We start from the raw sequence: 19,049 nt of genomic DNA on the forward strand, positions 1-19,049 counted from the left end.
ACATACTCTTCATTAACCCCCTGTGTAGTAACAATCAAACTTCTCCTTGGTAATTAGAATCAAGTGCCCCAGTTAGTACATTAACCCCCTTCATTGCCTGTTAATTCAGAGGCACAAGATGCCCAGAGTGGCCGATGGCAGTCGTAACTTTCAGTTCAATGTGATCCTAGTGTCTTGTGGTGGAAGAACTGCTTCTTAGAGACCAAGACTTCTGGACCAGCAGAGCTGAAAAATGAGAGACCAGGAAGCAAAAATGTTTGCTAGGTTTAATAGTGAGTGGATCTGTGAATCTATAGGAGCAACACTACCATATATCCGACACTATTTAGAACACATATTGCATCCTAAAGGACATCCCAGTTTTGGCAGAATTTCACATAGGGAAGGCAAATCCAGATTAAGTGTCTATTCATGTATTTTAAAAAAGTGTTTCCCTTTCCATGATGGAAGTGGTCCAGTGTAATCAATCTGTCACCAGGTAACAGACTGGCTGCTCTCATGGAAGTGTGCCACGTTGGGGAATTCACAAGGATCCGTTTACTTCTCACAGACTGGGCCTTCATTCATGGCTGTAGACACAGTGGCCTGCGAGTTTCTGATTCATGCCTAACCTCCATCCCCGCCACCACGGCCAGTTTGTCCATGAGCCCACCACGCAATGACAGGCGTGGCTGGAAAAAGGTGCAGACCGGTATCCACAGGACAGACCACCCTGTCCATTTGATAATTAAAACCTCCCTTGACGGAGGTCAACCTTTGATGAGCATTTACAAAGGGCCCATTCTTTGTCCATTCAAGGATGTCTAACCACATGCCTTTTCCCAGGCCCCCTGTCACCAGTTTTTTGATCATGTTTGTTCCAGGTCTCTGCCTGTCAGCCACACTACTGGCCACACCACATGAAGCAGGGTATAATCACACGCCCAGCTAGTCTCCTTCCAGACAAAATGAATCACCAGGTGTAGACTGACATTTATAACACTCCCGTTTATACCCACCTGGTATGTATCAACTCCAGTTGACCGTGGAGTCCTGCCATGCACACCCAACTTAATCGCTCTGTGGATCAGGCAATAACCGATATGTGCTGGACAGCTGAGGTCACATGGTAACTCGGTTACAGAAATGTTAAGGATCCACACTGTGATTCAATTGCAGGCACTGCCAACAGCTTTAGGCAGAATCCCAACCTGCACTGACCCTTCAGACATGATCGAATATACTGGATCATAGGGTCCGAGGGGCAGATCAGCTTGTATGGCAGCCTAGACCTGTTGCAAAGCCTTCTCTTATTCTGAGCCCCGTTATAAACCAGCAGTTTTTCAGGTCACTCAGCACACAGGCCAGAGTAGCACACCCCGGTGATGACTGTGCTGCCTCTAAAATCCAAAGAGGCCCACTGTGCCTCATTTTAGGTTGTAAAAGGGACCAGATGCAACAATCTATTTATTCTTCAACTTGGAAAGGATGTCTTGACGTGCCCGGCCCCACTGAACCCTAGACAATTTCGTCAAGGTGTAATTCTTCTGAACTTTTTGTGGAAGTGATTTCCCAGCTTCTGGCTTGCAAACATCTTACCAACAAGTCTACAACAGTTGCTGCTTCTCTCTTTCTAGGTCCAATCAGCATACACCAGGTTAAGGGCTTCCCAGGTGGCACAGTGGTAAAAGAATCCGCCTGCCAATGCAGGAGATGCAGGTTTGATCCCTCGGTCAGGAAGATCCCCTGGAATAGGGAGTGGCAACCCACTCCAGTATTCTTGCCTGGAAAATCCCAGAGGAGCCTGGTGGGCTACAGTCCACAGAGCAGAAAAGAGTCAAACATGCATGTGAACACACATGTGAACACACATGCACACACCAGTTTAATGAACCAGTATGATGTATTATAGGAAGGAAGAGTGATCAAGGTCCCTGAAGATTGTATTATGACATTAGACTGCAGAGTTGAGGTTTGATGAGGGAGGTGTACTGCTGGCCTTGCTAGCTGAAATCAAACTATCTCTGGTGATCCCTATTAGCAGGCGTAGAGAAGAAAATACTTTCCAAATCAACAGCTACACACTGGGCGCCAGGGGGTGTGCTCATTTGCTCAAGCAACACAACCACGTCTGGAGCAGCAGCTGCAGTTGGACTTGTCATCTGGTTAAGCGATAAATCCATTGTCATTCTCTGAGATACATCTGTCTCCTGCACTAATAGGCAAATTGGATGGGGCGGTGGTGGAAATCATCACTACTGTTGTTCTTCAATCGCCCAGTCGTGTCCAACTCTGCGACCCCATGGATTGTAGCATGCCAGCCCGTACGGTCTCTCACCATCTCCCAAAGTTTGCCCGAATTCATGTCCACTGCTTCAGTGATGCCATCCAGCCATCTCATCCTCTGATACCTCTTCCCTTCTGCCCTCAATCTTTCCCAGCATCAGGGACTTTTCCAATGAGTCATCTGTTTGCATCTGATGACCAAAACACTGGAGCTTCAGCTTCAGCATCAGTCCTCAGTGCTGGCACAAATATAAGACATTACATTTGATTTACCATTTTTGTGGGTAAAGGCAATTCTAGGGCTACCATTTGACCTTTCCTACCAGACGCCCTTACTCCAGAGATTGTGCTTGCATATGTGTTCAATGGCTCCAGTCATGCCTGACTCTTTGCGACCCTGTTCATGGGTTTCTCCAAGCAAAAATACTTGGGTGGGTTGCTGTGCCCTCGTCCAGGGGATCTTCCCATCCAGGGATTGAACCTATGTCTCCTGGGTCTCCTGCATTGCACCCAAATTCTCTACTGCTGAGCCATCAGGAAATCCCCACTCCATACCTCAGGGAACCCATATGGAGATTCTGCCAGTTGTTGGGTTTATCTCTTTCAATTCAGTTTAGTTCAGTTCAGTTCAGTCGCTCAGTCGTGTCCAACTCTTTGTGACACCGTGGACTGCAGCATGCCAGGCCTCCCTGTCCATCACCAACTCCCGGAGTATACTCAAACTCGTGTCCATTGAGTCAATGATGCCATCCAACCATCTCATCCTCTGTCGTCCCCTTTTCCTCCCGCCTTCAACCTTTCCCAGAATCAGGGTCTTTTCCAATGAGTCAGTCCTTCACATCAGGTGGCCAAATTATTGAACTTTCAGCTTCAGCATCAGTCCTTCCAATGAATATTCAGGACTGATTTCCTTTAGGATGAACTGGTTGGATCTCCTTGCAGTCCAAAGGACTCTCAAGAGTCTTCTACAACACCACATTCCAAAAGCATCAATTCTCCAGCGCTAAGCTTTCTTTATAGTCCAACTCTCACATCCACACATGACTACTGGAAAAACCATAGCTTTGACTAGATGGACCTTTGTTGACAACGTAATGTCTCTGCTTTTTAATATGCTATCTAGGATGGTCATAAGTTTTCTTCCAAAGAGCAAGCATCTTTCAATTTCATGACTGCAGTCACCATCTGCAGTGATGTTGGAGCCCAAAAAGATAAAGTCTCTCACTGCTTCCACTATTTCCCCATCTATTAGCCATGAAGTGATGGGACCAGATGCCATGATCTTACTTTTCTGAATGTTGAGCTTTCAGCCAACTTTTTCACTCTCCTCTTTCACTTGCATCAAGAGGCTCTTTAGTTCTTCTTCACTTTCTGCCATAAGGGTGGTGTCATCTGCATATCTGAGGTTATTGATATTTCTCCCAGCAGTCTTGATTCCAGCTTGTGCTTCATCCAACCCGGCATTTCGCATGAAGTACTCTGCATGTAAGTTAAATAAGCAGGGTGACAATATACAGCCTTGACATACTTCTTTCCTGATTTGGAACCAGTCTGTTGTTTCATGTCCAGTTCTAACTGTGGCTTCCTGACCTGCATACAGATTTTTCACGAGGCAGGTAAGATGGTCTTGTATTCCCATCTCTTTCAGAATTTTCCACAATTTATTGTGATCCACACAGTAAAAGACTTTGGCATAGTCAATAAAGCAGAAGTAGGTGTTTTTTCTGGATCTCTCTTGCTTTTTTGATGATCCAGCAGATGTTGGCAATTTGATCTCTGGTTCCTCTGTCTTATCTAAATCCAGCTTGAACATCTGGAAGTTCACGGTTCATGTACTATTAAGCCTGGCTTGGAGAATTTTGAGCATTACTTTGCTAGCTTGTGAGACTAGTGCAATTGTGCCATGGTTTGAACATTCTTTGGCATTGTCTTTCTTTGGGATTGGAATGAAAACTGACCTTTTCCAGTCCTGTGGCCGCTGCTGAGTTTTCCAAATTTGCTGTCATATTGAGTGCAGCACTTTCACAACATCATCTTAGGATTTGAAATAGCTCAGCTGGAATTCCATCACCTCCACTAGCTTTGTTCATAGTGATACTTCCTAAGGCCCACTTGACTTCACGTTCCAGGATGTCTGGCTCTAGGTGAGTGATCACACCATCATGGTTATCTGGGTTATGATGATCATCTTTGTATAGTTCTTCTGTGTATTCTTGCCACCTCTTCTTAATATCTTCTGCTTCTGTTAGGTCCATACCATTTCTGTCCTTTATTGTGCTCATCTTCACATGAAATATTCCTTAGTATGTCTAATTTTCTTGAAGAGATCTCTGGTCTTTCCCATTCCATTGCTTTCCTCTATTTCTTTACATTGATCACTGAGGAAGGCTTTCTTGTCTTTCTGTGCTATTTGGAACTCTGCATTCAAATGTATATATCTTTCCTTTCCTCCTTTGCCTTTCACTTCTCTTCTTTTCTCAGCTATTTGTAAGGCCTCCTCGGGCAACTATTTTGCCTTTTTGCATTTCTTTTTCTTGAGGATGGTCTTGATCCCTGCCTCCTGTACAATGTCATGAACCTCCATCCATAGTTCATCAGGCACTCTGTCTATCAGATCTAATCTCTTGAATCTATTTGTCACTACCACTGCATAATCGTAAGGGATTTGATTTAGGTCGTACCTGAATGGTCTAGTGGTTTTCCCTACTTTCTTCAACTTCAAGTCTGAATTTGGCAGTAAGGAGTTCATGATCTGAGCCACAGTCAGCTCCTGGTCTTATTTTTGCTGGCTATATAGAGCTTCTCCATCTTTTGCTGCAAAGAATATAATCAATCTGATCTTGGTATTGACCATCTGGTGATGTCCATGTGCAGAGTCTTCTCTTGTATTGTTGCAAGAGGGTGTTTGCTGCAAAACAAACAGTTCTCTGCCAAACTCTGTTAGCCTTTGCCTTGATTTATTCTGTACTCCAAGGCCAAATTTGCCTGTTACTCCAGGTATCTCTTGACTTCCTACTTTTGCATTCCAGTCCCCTGTGATGAAAAGGACATCTTTTTGGGGTGTTACTTCTAGAAGGTCTTGTAGGTCTTCATAGAACCATTCAACCTCAGCTTCTTCAGCTTTACGGGTTGGGGCATAGACTTGGATTACTGTGATATTGAATGGTTTGCCTCAGATAACTCAGATGACTATTCCAATTATGCACTCCGGAACTGGGGAAATAACCACAGGATGGGTTTGGGGACCCAGTGAGCCCACTGAGTAATGGACTTGACATTGATCACCTGACCTTCATAAGCCCTTACTCTGACTGGTGGACCAAAGTAGTGGTTTGGATCTCCTGGAGTCTGTATCCTTTCAGACTCACTGTCTAGTAAACTCTAACATGTTTCATTATTCCCTTTCCCCAGTGCATAATAACCCTGGTAATTGGCTGTAGATCCCTCTGGGGAAGACTGGGGGAAATATTAATGGTATAAAATTTTAACAATATGCTGGGATCCGTCCTCATAAGGACCTGATATCCCCTTTACTAAAGAGGTTCTCAGCCTGCTGTTGCTGTTGCTTAGTTGCTAAGTCATGTCTGACTCTCGCGACTCTGTGGACCACAGCTCCTAATCTGGGAATTGATTCAGGGGCCATGACTCTCCATTCTGCTGTGTCGTCTGTCCACTAGACCTCGAACCCTTCCACTTAGGCAGAACCAAGACAGGTTCTCCAGGCAGGAAAGTTAAGAGACCCGGTTACCCTGTGTACTATGTACCTCCAGGGCCACTTTCCATCTTGCAAAGCCAACTGTTGTATTTTGGTTGCTCAGTTCTTCATTTTTCTTCTTCCTTACTTTTACATTTAGCTTGCTCACTTGGTAAGAATAAAGAACCACTTAAAGATACAAATGCAGTAACTCTCAAACCAGCTTTGATGCCTTCCTGTTGTGCTGACATCAATGTGCACATTCAGAAGCCAAAATAAAAGCAAGTGGTCCCTCAGGGCTCCCTTAATTGCCATGTCATATGGTACACGGATGGCCCTGTGTATCATGTCTCATGGAGATTTCCCTGACTGGTGTGTCTCAGTGATCTGTTTGGGATGCCCTGAGAGAACCTCCTCTACCAACCAACCAACTCAGGAAGGACACACAGGCTGACATATGGCCAAGAAGAAAAAGTCAGACAACTCACAGTGACTCATACAGACACTTGAAAATAAAAAAAATCTATACACAGCCACCTACGGTATTTCAATTTAAAAAATTTTGCCCAAGTCCTTCAGAAATATAATTTGCATGAAAGCCCACATTTCTAAAAACAATTTTCAGTTCTCAGGTATGATTTCCCAGACCTCCAGACTTCTGTGTCTCCTTCTAAGTACAGATCATTTTCCAAGCTTTGGTGCAGAAAATACAAACAACCGATTTGAGTTGAAATCTAATCAGTCCACTCTTTTAGTGGAAACATGAACATTAAATTTAAATTATTATCTCAGGATTTTCTTTAAAAGGCAACTTCAGGATTTGGGGAGGGAGAGGAAAACCAAACTTTCAATCACCACGTCTTTTACCTGGGTTTCTGACTCTCCCACCCTCTTCTCAACCTTCCCATCTTGCCTGGGAAGTGGTGAGAGGGTGGGATTGGCAGTGAGAGCCCCCGAGGGTGGCCCAGCATCTCCCCTGAAACAGGCCCCTAATCTCTGGCTGCTCTTTTCTCCATGAAGGATGAGATTTGAACAGAAGTGTTCCCAGATCCCTTTTGGATCTTACAGACCACAATTCTATTCTCTTTTTGACCCTCTACCCTATCCTGTGTGTCCCTGACACAGTGGTCAGGGTCTACGCCATGAGACATGATGCTCATGATAGGCATGATACTACAGGACTGTCCATCTACCTCGTGATCTGGCAGTTAAGGGAACCCTAAGGGACAACACACTTTCATGGATTTGAAAGCCAACCCAGGGACACGAAGGATTACAAACACTTAGAATTTCTCCAGGATGAGGATTGAGGCAGTTTGAGTCCTTCCAGGTCCCTTCTTTTCCACCTGGACAAAGAAGTGTGTCCCACAATTCTTAAAGCTTCCCCAGTGTCTTGGACAGTAAAGAATCTGCCTGTAATGCAGGAGACTGGGGTTTTGATTCCTGAGTCAGGAAGATCCCCTGTAGAAGGGAATGGCAACCCACTCGAGTATGGTTGCCTCGAGAATCCCCTGATGGACTAGAGTCCGTGGAGTGCAGAGAGTGCGACGTGGCTGAGCAGCTGACACACCAGGGATGTAAGGTCTGGGATGATTCTGATCCCATACACAGAGTTCCCAGCATTAAGCTGGGGTATATTGGGGGCCAGAAAGTCCTCCGGATATCACAGTTGGCCTCAGAAGAGTTGCATCCCATTTGTGGAGCTTCAGCTTTCATTTCCTTCAGTGTTCTTGCCTGGAGAATCCCCGCGGACAGAGGAGCCTGGCGGGCTACAGTCCTTGAGGTCGCAAAGAGTCGGACACGGCTGAGCCTCTGACCACAGCACACAGCGCAGCTGAAAACCAAGCAGAGGCTGCCTCTTCCCCTCCTGCTAGCCTTCCCTGCGGTCCCCGAGGGGCCCTGCCCCACCCTGACTTCTCACGCTCTGCTCTCCCTTCCATGCCTGTAATCAACATTCACCGGGCCAGTTCTGCCTTCTCCAGATCGACTCCCATGGGATCTAATGGATTAAATGCATGACCAAAACCCTGCCAAAAAATCAAGGCACCCACAGTGTTACCCACCCCCATGCCTTCTGTCCCTGTCTCTGCATCCATCCCTTCCTAGCATAGTGACAAACCACCTGTCTCCAAAAGGGCCCGTGTCAGACACAGGAGACAGGTCCCTGGAATGGTACGTACGAGGTGGTAGGTAGGCTTCCAGTGGCCCAAATCACACTGCAAGGGAGGCTTCCTACTCCACCCACCTGTGGAACCAGCCAGATCACGCATTTGTATTCATCCTTACCCCAATCCCTCCCGGAAAATAGCTGCCCGGAATGGCACTGTGCTTTCTCAAGATGTAAAATTCATGAACATATTGCTGAGGACACGAAAAGAGTGTGTTACACAGAACATCAGATAACTTTGCCACTTCTAACCAGTGGTATGCTGGTAAACGTTTATCAACAAGCTGGCTAGGAAAAATAATGTGTGTATACCCACACAGTTTTATAATAAATTGTACTGATCAGAAGGACATAGAGCACACAATTTACAAATAATAACATACATAGTCATTTTATTGTACTTCCACATAGTGTAAATCCACATTGATTCCCACAGAACGTTTTTGTGGAATTTTCTAGAACTATTGCTCCTGCAGCCAGCCTATGGTTGCCATGGACAAATGAGTGTCATTCCACCAGGAACGTTGGTTGAAACTTTCATTTACATTTAGTGAAACACAGAAGGTGAAAATGCAAATCAGAACTTCACACGTTCATCAGTGACCTGAACAACTTCTTGAACCAAATAATAGTTTTCAAATACAATTTGAATCTTTCCTCAGTTTTTTGGTGGTATTCATAATGTAACAGGTACAGACATGAGACACTCTTAAGTTGAATCTGCATTATTAACAATTTCCTGTTTCTTCCTTGAATCCAGAGCAGAATTTTTCAGCTTCACTACTGACATTTCCGACCAGAGAGTCTGAACATTCTTTTGCCTGGGGGTTGTCCTGTATGTACTAAATGTTTAACAGTATCCTGACCTCTACTCACGACGCCAGTAATGCCCCCGTCTGTGACCATCAAAAGTGTCTCCAACGTTGACCAATGTCCCCTGGGGACAAAATCACCCCTAGTTCATAACCACCAATCTTGACAGCCAACAAAACAATAACCCAAGCTTTCGTCAGTTGCGTTGACAGTTACCATGGTAGAAAGACTCCCGCCGCCGCCAATTGCTATCAAAGTGACTTCAGCAATGCTGTTCTGTAGAATTTCCATGTTTTAGATACAACATGTAAATAACTTCAAGAAGTGAGTAGAAAAGTGATGAGTTTTGAATATTGATCTCGTTTGCCTTGAAAATAATTAATTTTATTGTAAATTTGCATAATTTAATTTTTAACAATGGCCGTGTTTGACAATCAGCTCATACACCTAAAATTTGACAATCTGCTGTCCTAGCCAATCAAGCAAGCTCGAGCACACCACCACTTCCACCCAAGAAAAGGTGCAGTTTTGAATGAAATATTTGTGGTGTGTCTAAGTCCACCTGATGTGAAGAGCTGACTCATTTGAAAATACCCTGGGAACCCGGCGTTTAGAGACAGGCACCGTCCAGGTTTGGCCGCCATGTCCCTGCAGGATGATTTTGACAAGGCGGCCAAAGACGTGAGGAAGCTGAAAACCAGGCCAGATGATGAGGAACTAAAAGAGATCTATGGACTCTACAAACAGTCTGTAACTGGAGACATAGATATTGAGTGTCCAGCACTGTTAGATCTAAAAGGAAAGGCTAAGTGGGAAGCCTGGAACCTTCAAAAAGGATTATCAAAGGAAGATGCCATGAGTGCCTATATTTCTAAAGCAAGAGAGCTAATAGAAAAATACGGAATCTAGAATTCAGCCCGTGAGAGAATTTTCCTTTTGGAGCCTTCATAATGGTATCGTGACCTAATACTTAGGGGAGAAATGCACTATAACTCTTGATGGATCATCAATATTTTTGCTAGTAACATGACTTGTCATTCTGAATTAGAGGTATGCTGAAACTACATGTTTAATAAAATTTTACTTGCAAAAAAAAAAAAAAAAGAAAATACCCTGATGCTGGGAAAGATTGAGGGCAGAAGGAGAAGGGGACGACAGAGGATGAGGTGGTTGGATGGTATCACTGACTCAAGGGACATGGGTTTGGGTGGACTCCAGGAGTTGGTGATGGACAGGGAGGCCTGGCGTGCTGCAGTTCATGGGGTCGCAAAGAGTTGGACATGACTGAGCAACTGAACTGAACTGAACTAAGTCTGCACCTTGGAGCAGAGCTTCCGGTTTGTTTACACCATTTGCTTCTCCCTAGCTCTCCCCTTAGTTGAGGCACGTTCTGAAAACACTTTCAAAGCACTAGCAGATCTTGAGATAACCAAGCACACACTCACCCTTAAAAACACAACCGACCAGCAGACGACCTGGAAACTCATTTGGGAACATGATGGGATCTGAACTAGAAAGAGCCCCATTGGAAGCTCTGTGAAAAAGGAAGTCGAGTCTATCTGTTTTACACCTGAAACTAACACGACATTGTAAATCGATTATACTTCCATTTTTAAAGTAAAAAGGAAGTGGGGTAGGAAAGACTGGAGCTGTGACCTAAACTTGGAGACCCCCGCAGGAATCCAGATGCAAACTGATGAGAGGGCTACAAAAGAGCGCGTGTGGGCTGACCGCTTCAGTGTGAGTCCGTGTTGACACACGCACGCTATCTGGAAAGATAAGGGAATAAAGTCTCCCACTTCCTTTGCCCCCTCTTCATCTGTTATGCTTCCCAGGTGCTTGGCCAATGGCTCACATGCTTCCATTTTCCCAGCCTGCTGCCTCCGAAGGAGAAAGTCCCTTCAAATCAAATTGCTCTGCACTCATTCCCATGATGAGGCACCCTTTACAGTAACACCAGGACCTCAACATCCCTCACCATGTCTTTATAAAGGGATAGTGTTGACTGTCAGTTTCCAAAAATCCATTTGCCCTGTGATGCAACTCCATTTTTATTGAAGTATAGTTGATGTACAATATTGTATAAATTACAGGTGTGCATTATAGTGAGTCACAATTCCTAAAGGTTGTACTCCATTTATAGTTGTCATAAAATATTGGCTATTTCCCTCTGTGGTCCAATATATCCTTGTAGTTTATTTTATGTGTAACAATTTATATCTCTTAATCCCCCACACCCATATTCCCCTTCTTCTCTTCCTCTCCCAACCAGTAACCACTAGATTTTTCTCTATACCTGTGGGTCTGCTTCTTTTTGGTAACTTTCACTAGTTTGTTGTATTTTTTATATTTCAGATATAAATGATATCATAGTGTTTTTCTTTCTCTGTGTGACATGTTTCACTAAACGTAATACACTCCAAGTTCATCTATGTTATTGAGGATGGTGACATTTCCTTCTTTTTATGGCTGAGTAGTGTTCCATTGCATATATTAATATATGTCTATACCACATCTTCTTTGTCCAGCCATCTGTCCACAGGCATTTAGGTTGTTCCCATGTTTTGGTTATTGTGAGTAGTGCTGCTATGAACATAGGAGGCATGTATCTTTTCGAATTAGTGTTTGGGAGTTTTTTGTATATACACCCAAGAATGTAATTGCTGGGTCATTGTTTTTGTCGTTCAGTCTCTAAGTGGTGTCTTACTCCTTGCAGTCTCATGGACTGCAGCATACCAGGCTTCCCTGTCCTTCACCATCTCCCAGAGTTGGCTCAAACTCATGTCCATTGAGTCGGTGATACCATCCAACCATCTCATCCTCTGTCATCCCTTTCTCCTCCTGCCCTCAATCTTTCCCAGCATCAGGGTTGTTTCCAATGAGCTGGCTATTCCCATCAGGTGACCAAAGTACTGGAGCTTCAGCTTCAGCATCAGTCCTTCTGATGAATATTCAGGATTGATTTCCTTTAGGATGGACTGGTTGGATCTTGACTGAGAGTCCAAGAGACTCTCAAGAGCCTTTTCCAGTGCTAAAGTTCAAAAGCATCAATTTTTTGGTGCTCAGCCTTCTTTATGGTCCAACTCTAACATCCTTACATGACTACTGGAATAACCAAAGCTTTGACTTTGACTATGGTGACCTTTGTCAGCAAAGTGATGTCTCTGCTTTTTAATATGCTGTCTAGGTTTGTCATCAGTTTTCTTCCAAGGAGCAAGCATCTTTTAATTTCATGGTTGCTGTCACCATCCACAGTGATTTGGGATCACGGGATAATTCTGTTTTTAGTTTTTTGAGAAGACTGCTTTCTACAGTGGCTTGATGCAACTTCATTTTAAACATAACTGGTGTCATAATCATCTACTTTGCTGATCAAGGACTTGGTCCCTCTTCTAGTCACCATGGCCTTTGGGTGTTGAACCAACTGTCACTCAAATAATCTCTCTAAACACCATCACAAACATTGCAGAAGGTGATAAGGAGAAGGTTTCAGAAAGCACACAGGGAGAACCAGCCTCTCTTCACCCAGCACAGGGGCCACAGCTAGTGGCATTGTGGAGAGGATGAGGGGTCCTGGGGACCCCTTGTAGGTCAGGCTCAAGTCTTGGAGGGGTCTATGGGGACAGAGCAGACAGGGGGCAGCAGCATCCCTGGGCAGTGGTCCAGCCCTCGTAACACTGCTGATCCCCCATTTATCAGAGCCCCGGAATCTCAGCCAGCTGAGGCCACTCACAGAGGACTCTTCACCTATTGTCCTCGCCAGTCACAGGAATCTGGTAGTGATGGTGGTCATCCTGGCGGCAGACCAACCGCCCCACCCAGAAGAATATGTCTTCTGAGAAAGACTGCTATGGGGTGAGCCTACAATGGAACTCTGACTTAGATGAAGAGGGTGGCTGTTCCAAGTGACTCAGGAAACATGGAAGGTGTGGGCAGCTGCTGTGCCCATGAGTCACTCCCAGGCTGTGTTCTCCAGCAGAGGGGCCCAGGGTGCCTGGGTCAGGGGGCTGCATGAGGGCTCAGTCCATGGCTGCCCAATACCTCAGACTCGGCCACCTCCCAGGCAGGACTAGGTGTGATGAAGGGAGGGACAGGCCCCCTTAGTCCCTCCTACAACAGTAGATGGAGAAGGTCCCAGGAATGCACCCAGCCAAGAACTCGTAACATTCAGAGCCACTGCCGGCCAGCATGCCTGAGCTCCATAGACCAGCCAGAGGGGCTGGCACGGGTTCCACAGCCCCTGTGGCATCAGGAGTGGGAGGCAGAAGAGGAAGATGGAAGAGAGGCAGAGATGATGTTGTCCTTGCTCTTCACCTCTGGCGCTCCATCCTTGTTTTCAGGTCCTGGGGTTCAGGCTCCCTACAATGGGTGGGTTAGGGCCTGCAGGCTCTGACCCTTGGGACCGGCACACAGCCAGGGGTGGGAGGTGGTCGGCCTCCTGTTCTCCCAGAAACTTTGGGAAATTTGTCTGTCGTGAGTCCCACGCACTACTGGATGCTGCCCGTCAGGGGATTTCGAGGACTCCGGGCTTCTTGGGAGCCGGGAAACCACAAGGAGCACATCGCCGGGAGCAGCGTTTGTCCTCATCTGCCTGCTTATTCCTCGGCACAGATTCTGGGGGCAGGAAGAGCGCCCTGTGGAAACGAGATGGGAGTATCACTCTTCTCAGCCACTGCTTCCCACCCCTGGCTGCCTGTTAGAAACAGCTGAGGGGTTCTGCAGACAGGCCCTGCCCCAGAGTGCATGCCTGCTAAGTCTCTTCAGTCATGTCCAGCTCTGTGTGAGCCTGTGGACTGTAGCTCGCCAGGCTCCTCCGTCCATGGAATTCTCTAGGCAGGCAAAGATACTGGAGTGGGTTGCCTTTCCCTTCTCCAGGGGATCTTCCCAACCCAGGGATCGAGCCCACGTCTCTTAGGCCTCCTGCACTGGCAGGCGGGTTCTTTACCACTAGTGCCAACTAGGAAGTCCCTTTCCCCCCAGAGACCGGGATTCAAATTTCCTTACAGTGGGGCTTAGACTCTGGGCTCTCTTAGACTCTTCCCCGAGATCCTAATGTGCAAGCAGGGCCACAGCTGAGCAGCTCTAATGCAAAAATGCAACTAGATGGGTCCCCAAGGACCCAAGAGTGTGTGGCTCTTTCGGCCGCAGGACCACCCGCATCTTGGTGGCGAGAACTCTGAGGTCAGCAGGTGCACACAGCTATGGCCGTGAATGGTATACAAGTGCAGATCTCACTGGGGACCTTGTGGCCTCACATGTAGGCACCCGGGAGAGGGACCGGCTCTGTGTCCAGCCAAGGGACAGGCAGCTGCATGTGGTCACAGCCCCATTTCCCCCCCAGGGCTCAGGCACAGCCTCTCTACCACCCCAGGACTGGAGCCCCCAGTGGCCGGCTCGTCCTTAAATTTTGAGTAACTTGGGCAGGAAGCCTCGTGACTTGTTCCTTTACTGAGTTGCCTTCCAGAGATCAAGTGTCTGCCTCCACCCAGGAAGCCACTGGAAGTGGCATCGGTGAGCCAGACACGTGGGGGTGCAAAGTGCGGCTGAGCAGGGCCCCCGGGGCAGCAGGGAAGCCAGGCTCGGTGGGTTTTTCCCTCTCACTTCCGCTCCCATCTGATACTTAGCTCCTCCCAGGGTGGGGGTCTCTGGGCGAGGGTCTGGGACGCGGCGGGGAGGAGGGTTGCAGGGCTTCTTGCTGTGGATGGTGACATCTGCTAGGTAGAGCTGGGTACCTGCTCTGTACCAGCTGTGGGCAGATCCTTTCTAGAAAAAAAGGGAAGTCTCCCTGAAAGACTTCAACCTGTCAGTGTGTTCTGTGCACTCCAGGCTCGGGATGACTGCTGGCCTGTGTTTTATGGCTGTTCTGGGCATCATTTTATGCTCAGGGCCACTGTCCTGCTAGTGTGGGGGGGAGGTGGGGGACGCAGGGACAGAGAAGAGAGTGCAGATGAACCTCAGGTCCTCCTAACAACAAAGGAAGAGGGGACGTAATGCCCTAAGGTGAAGACCTCGACATTCAGTATCGCAGACTTCAGGTCAAATCCCCCACATGCTTAAGAAAAACTACAAACAACAGACAAATATCCCTGACCCTAGAAAGCTACAAGGTTCCAGACTGACCCCAGACCATCTCAGCTTCTCATCTCCTATTTGATGCTTTTGAACTATGGTGCTGGAGAAGACTCTTGACAGTCCCTTGGACTGCAAGGAGATCCAACCAGTCCATCCTAAAGGAAATCAGTCCTGAATATTCATTGGAAGGACTGATGCTGAAGCTGAAACTCCAATACTTTGGCCACCCAATGCAAAGAACTGACTCATTGGAAAAGACCCTGATGTTGGGAAAGATTGAAGGCAGGAGGAGAAGGGGATGACAGGGGATAAAATGGTTGGATGGCACCACTGACTCGATGGACATGAGTTTGAGCAAACTCCGGGAGTTGGTCAACGACAGGGAAGCCTGGTGTGCTGCACTCCAAGGGATCGCAAAGAGTCAGATACGACTGAGCGACTGAACTGATTTCTATATAACCCACAGCAGGTGGACCTCGCTCCTCTCTGGACTTTATCAGACTCTGGGGTCAAAAGTGTAAAAAGTTTAGCAGTGAGCATGTGTGCATGTATAAATGTGCATACACACACACACACATACACACCCTACATGTACACAAACACATCACACACATGTACTCCTTGCATGCATGCACGTATCCCAAACTTGCTCATACTCTGAAGAGTGGTAGTGGTGGTGATTTAGTCACTAAGTCGTGCCCAACTTTGCAATCCCATGAACAATAGCCCGCCAGGCTCCCCTGTCCGTGGGGATTCCCAGGCAAGAATACTGAGTGGGTGGCTGTTTCTTTCTCCAGGGGATCTTCCCGATCCAGGGATCGAACTCATGTCTCCTGCACTGCAGGCAGATTCTGTACCACTGAGTCACCAGGACCACAGCAAGTCTCCCTAACCCAGCTGCGTGGGCCTGGAACCCAGGTCCCCAGGTCATGTCTTTCTTTCAGCTCCTTCTTCACCTCCCTGGCTTTGTCTGAACCTGCCTTGTCCCCTCTGGGCCCAGGCTCTCAGCCAAGGCCCTCTGGCCATCCCTTAGTCAAGCCAGGCTAACACCATCCCCCCCAACTCCAGAAATGTGCATTGAAGGGATGGGATGTTCCATTCCCAACACAGGTGAGAAACTAACAAAAGACCGATCCCTCTTCATCCTGGGCCTCCTATTCTGGATGACAAGAGGGCCAGGCAGGCTCTGATCAAAGGAGGGGAGGGGTGTTCTTGGACCCTGAAAGGCAGCAGGTAGGGATGACAGGGCAAGATAGGTTCTTGAGTGGGAAGAGCTCATCTGACGTTCAAAGCAGACACAGACGCTGGCTGGGGCACCAGCACGCGACAGCTGGGGGGCTGGTGGTCATAAGTCAGGATCCTCGGTCTCTGGGGTGGTGTGGGACACCCAACGAAGTCAAAGAGCTCCCTCCTGTCTGCAGGGCCTGAGTTTGCATGTGACTGCAGAGGGGAGGGTCCTGTGCCTCCCTGCCACCCAATCCATCCCTTATTTGAGATACACTGTCCATAAGTAAAAAGGCTTTGAGGACATTGTTGGGGGAGATAATATGATGCAATGGTCAGGAGATGTGGAATCTGGCCACCTCTGTTCAAATCCTGACTCTGTGTGGCCTTAGTTGAGTCATTTGGCCTCTCTGAGCCTCAGTCTGCTTATTCACAAAATGAGGATAATAATAGCACTTTCAGTTCAGTCCCTCAGTCGTGTCTGACTCTTTGCAAGCCCATGAACTGCAGCACGCCAGGTCTCCCTGTCCATCACCAACTCCCAGAGTTTACTCAAACTCATGTCCTTCAAGTCAGTGATGCCATCCAACCATCTCATCCTCTGTCATCCCCTTCTCCTCCCACCTTCAATCTTTCCCAGCATTAGGGTCTTTTCCAAGCAGTCAGTTCTTTGAATCAGGTGGCCAAAGTATTAGAGTTTCAGATTCAGCATCAGTCCTTCCAGTGAATAAATATTCAGGACTGATTTCCTTTAGGATGTACTGGTTGGATCTCCTTGCAGTCCAAGGGACTCTCAAGAGTCTTCTCCAGCACCACAGTTCAAAAGCATCAATTCTTTGGTGCTCAGCTTTCTTTACAATCCAACTCTCACATCCAGACACGACTACCGGAAAAACCATAGCTTTGACTAGACGGACCTTTGTTGGCAAAGTAATGTCACTGCTTTTTAATATGCTCTCTAGGTTGGTTATAGCTTTTCTTCCAAGGAGTAAGCATTTCTTTTAATTTCATTGCTGCAGTCACCATCCGCAGTGATTTTTGGAGCCCCAAAAAAATAGTCTTTCACAGTTTCCATTGTTTCCCCACTGAGCGACTTTCACTTTCAATAGCACTTCAGTGTTCATATTAAGTTGCTTCTTTACAAACACCCCAAAATCTAGTGACTTAGAATAACAGGGAACACTATCTCTGGTATCTTCTGGGGGCCCAGGACTTTGGGGACTGGCTTGGCTGGGCAGGTCAGGTTCAGGGTACCTCCGGGTTCCATCTGCTATTGTCCGGGCTGCTGTCATCTCAGGACTGGCGAGCCAGCTTTCTGAGGAGGCTCAGGCACATACCTGGTAAGCTGATGCTGGCTGGTGGTGGGAGGCCTCAGTTCCTCCTGACCTGGGCCTCCCTGAAGGGCTGCTGGAGCATCCCCACACCATGGCTTCTGGTCCCCCCCAGAAATGACAATCGGGTGCAGAGTCAGGCAGCCTGAGAAGTTCTATCACCATCATTCCTGCCACATTCTGCTCCTCAAAAGAGAGTCACCCACTTTTAGAAGGAGGGTGATCGGGGTCCATCTTTTAAAGGGAGGACTGTCAAAGAATTACGGATGACAGAATGCCAGGAAGGAAAGAAATAGGGTGTTCTATGGAGAAGGCCAGCAAAGCTCCTTAGATGGGGTGATATGGGGAAACCTTTCTGAAAGACAGGAGGCAGCCAGCACAGGCAGACCTCAGAGATATTATGGGTCTGGTTCCAGGGCTCTATTGCTCAGTTGTGGGTGCTCTTTGTGACCCCCATGGACTGTTGACTGCCAAGCTCCTCTGTCCATGAAATTTTCCAGGTAAGATTACTGGAGTGGGTTGCCATTTCAGACTCCAGGGGATCTTCCCAGCTGAGGGATTGAAACCTCATCTTCTGCATCTCCTACATTGGCAGGAGCATTCTTTAACACTAGTGCCACCTGGGAAGCCCCGTTTGGTTCCAGACTACTGCAATAAAGCAAATATTGCAATAAGTCTCACACATGTTCTGGTTACCCAGTGCATATAAGTTATGTTTACACTAGACTATTGTGTACCAAGTGTGAAGTAGCCTATGTCTTCCCAAAAAAGCAATGTACATATTGTAATTAATGAAACACTTTATTGGTAAAAAATGCTAACCATCATCTGCTCCTTCAATGAGTCGTGATCTTTTTGCAATAGTGACATCAAAGATCACTGATCACAGATCATTATGACAAATATAATAATCATGAAAAGTTCTGAAATTTTGTAAGAATTGTCAGATGTGACACAGAGGCCTAAAATGAGCAAATGCTATTGGAAAATGGTGCCAATAGACCTACTCAACACAGAGTGCCGCAAACTTTCAAGTTGTAAAAACACAATACCTGTGAGGTGTAAAGGAAAAAAAAATGAGATGCCTGTGATGGGGATAGTCAAGGGATGGGCATTCCAGGTAGATGGAACCATTAGCTTAAGTGTCTCATGGAGAGAGAAAGACCTGGGGGGTTGCGGACCATCCGTGAGGTCAGGGTGTCTGGAGCCAGTGAGCAAGAACCGGGTGGGGGGTAAGACAGCATTTTCACCTGTCTTCATGGTGGCACTCTTCCCTCGGACTTTATTTCTGGGTTTTCAAAGGCCCTGCCACTGGGCTTCCCCAGTGACAGAAGAACCGCCTCCTAAGGCCGGAGATGTAAGAGACGCGGGTTCGATCCCTGCGTGGTGAAGATCCCCTGGAGGAGGGCACAGCAACCCACTCCAGTCTTCTTGCCTGGAGAATCCCATAGATGGAGGAGCCTGGCGGGCTACGGTTCATGGG

At 47.1% G+C, this 19,049-nt stretch overlaps 2 protein-coding genes across 2 annotated transcripts in view; both read left to right on the plus strand.

Moving 5' to 3' along the window:
- KCNJ6 (potassium inwardly rectifying channel subfamily J member 6) overlaps positions 1-19,049 on the plus strand; it is a 315,914-nt gene that overhangs the window by 160,568 nt on the left and 136,297 nt on the right. The window lies entirely within an intron of this gene.
- Positions 9,540-10,026, plus strand: LOC133073984 (acyl-CoA-binding domain-containing protein 7). The gene has a single exon (XM_061167963.1). It carries the CDS (start codon positions 9,582-9,584, stop codon positions 9,846-9,848), a length of 267 nt encoding a protein of 88 aa, XP_061023946.1. The 5' UTR covers positions 9,540-9,581; the 3' UTR covers positions 9,849-10,026.

The sequence above is a fragment of the Dama dama genome, chromosome 19 (genome assembly GCF_033118175.1).
Source record: "Dama dama isolate Ldn47 chromosome 19, ASM3311817v1, whole genome shotgun sequence".
NCBI lineage: Eukaryota > Metazoa > Chordata > Mammalia > Artiodactyla > Cervidae > Dama > Dama dama.

Coding starts and splice junctions, on each gene's coding strand:
- LOC133073984 (XM_061167963.1), top strand. CDS start 9,582: ATGTCCCTGCAGGATGATTTTGACAAGGCGGCCAAAGACGTGAGGAAG.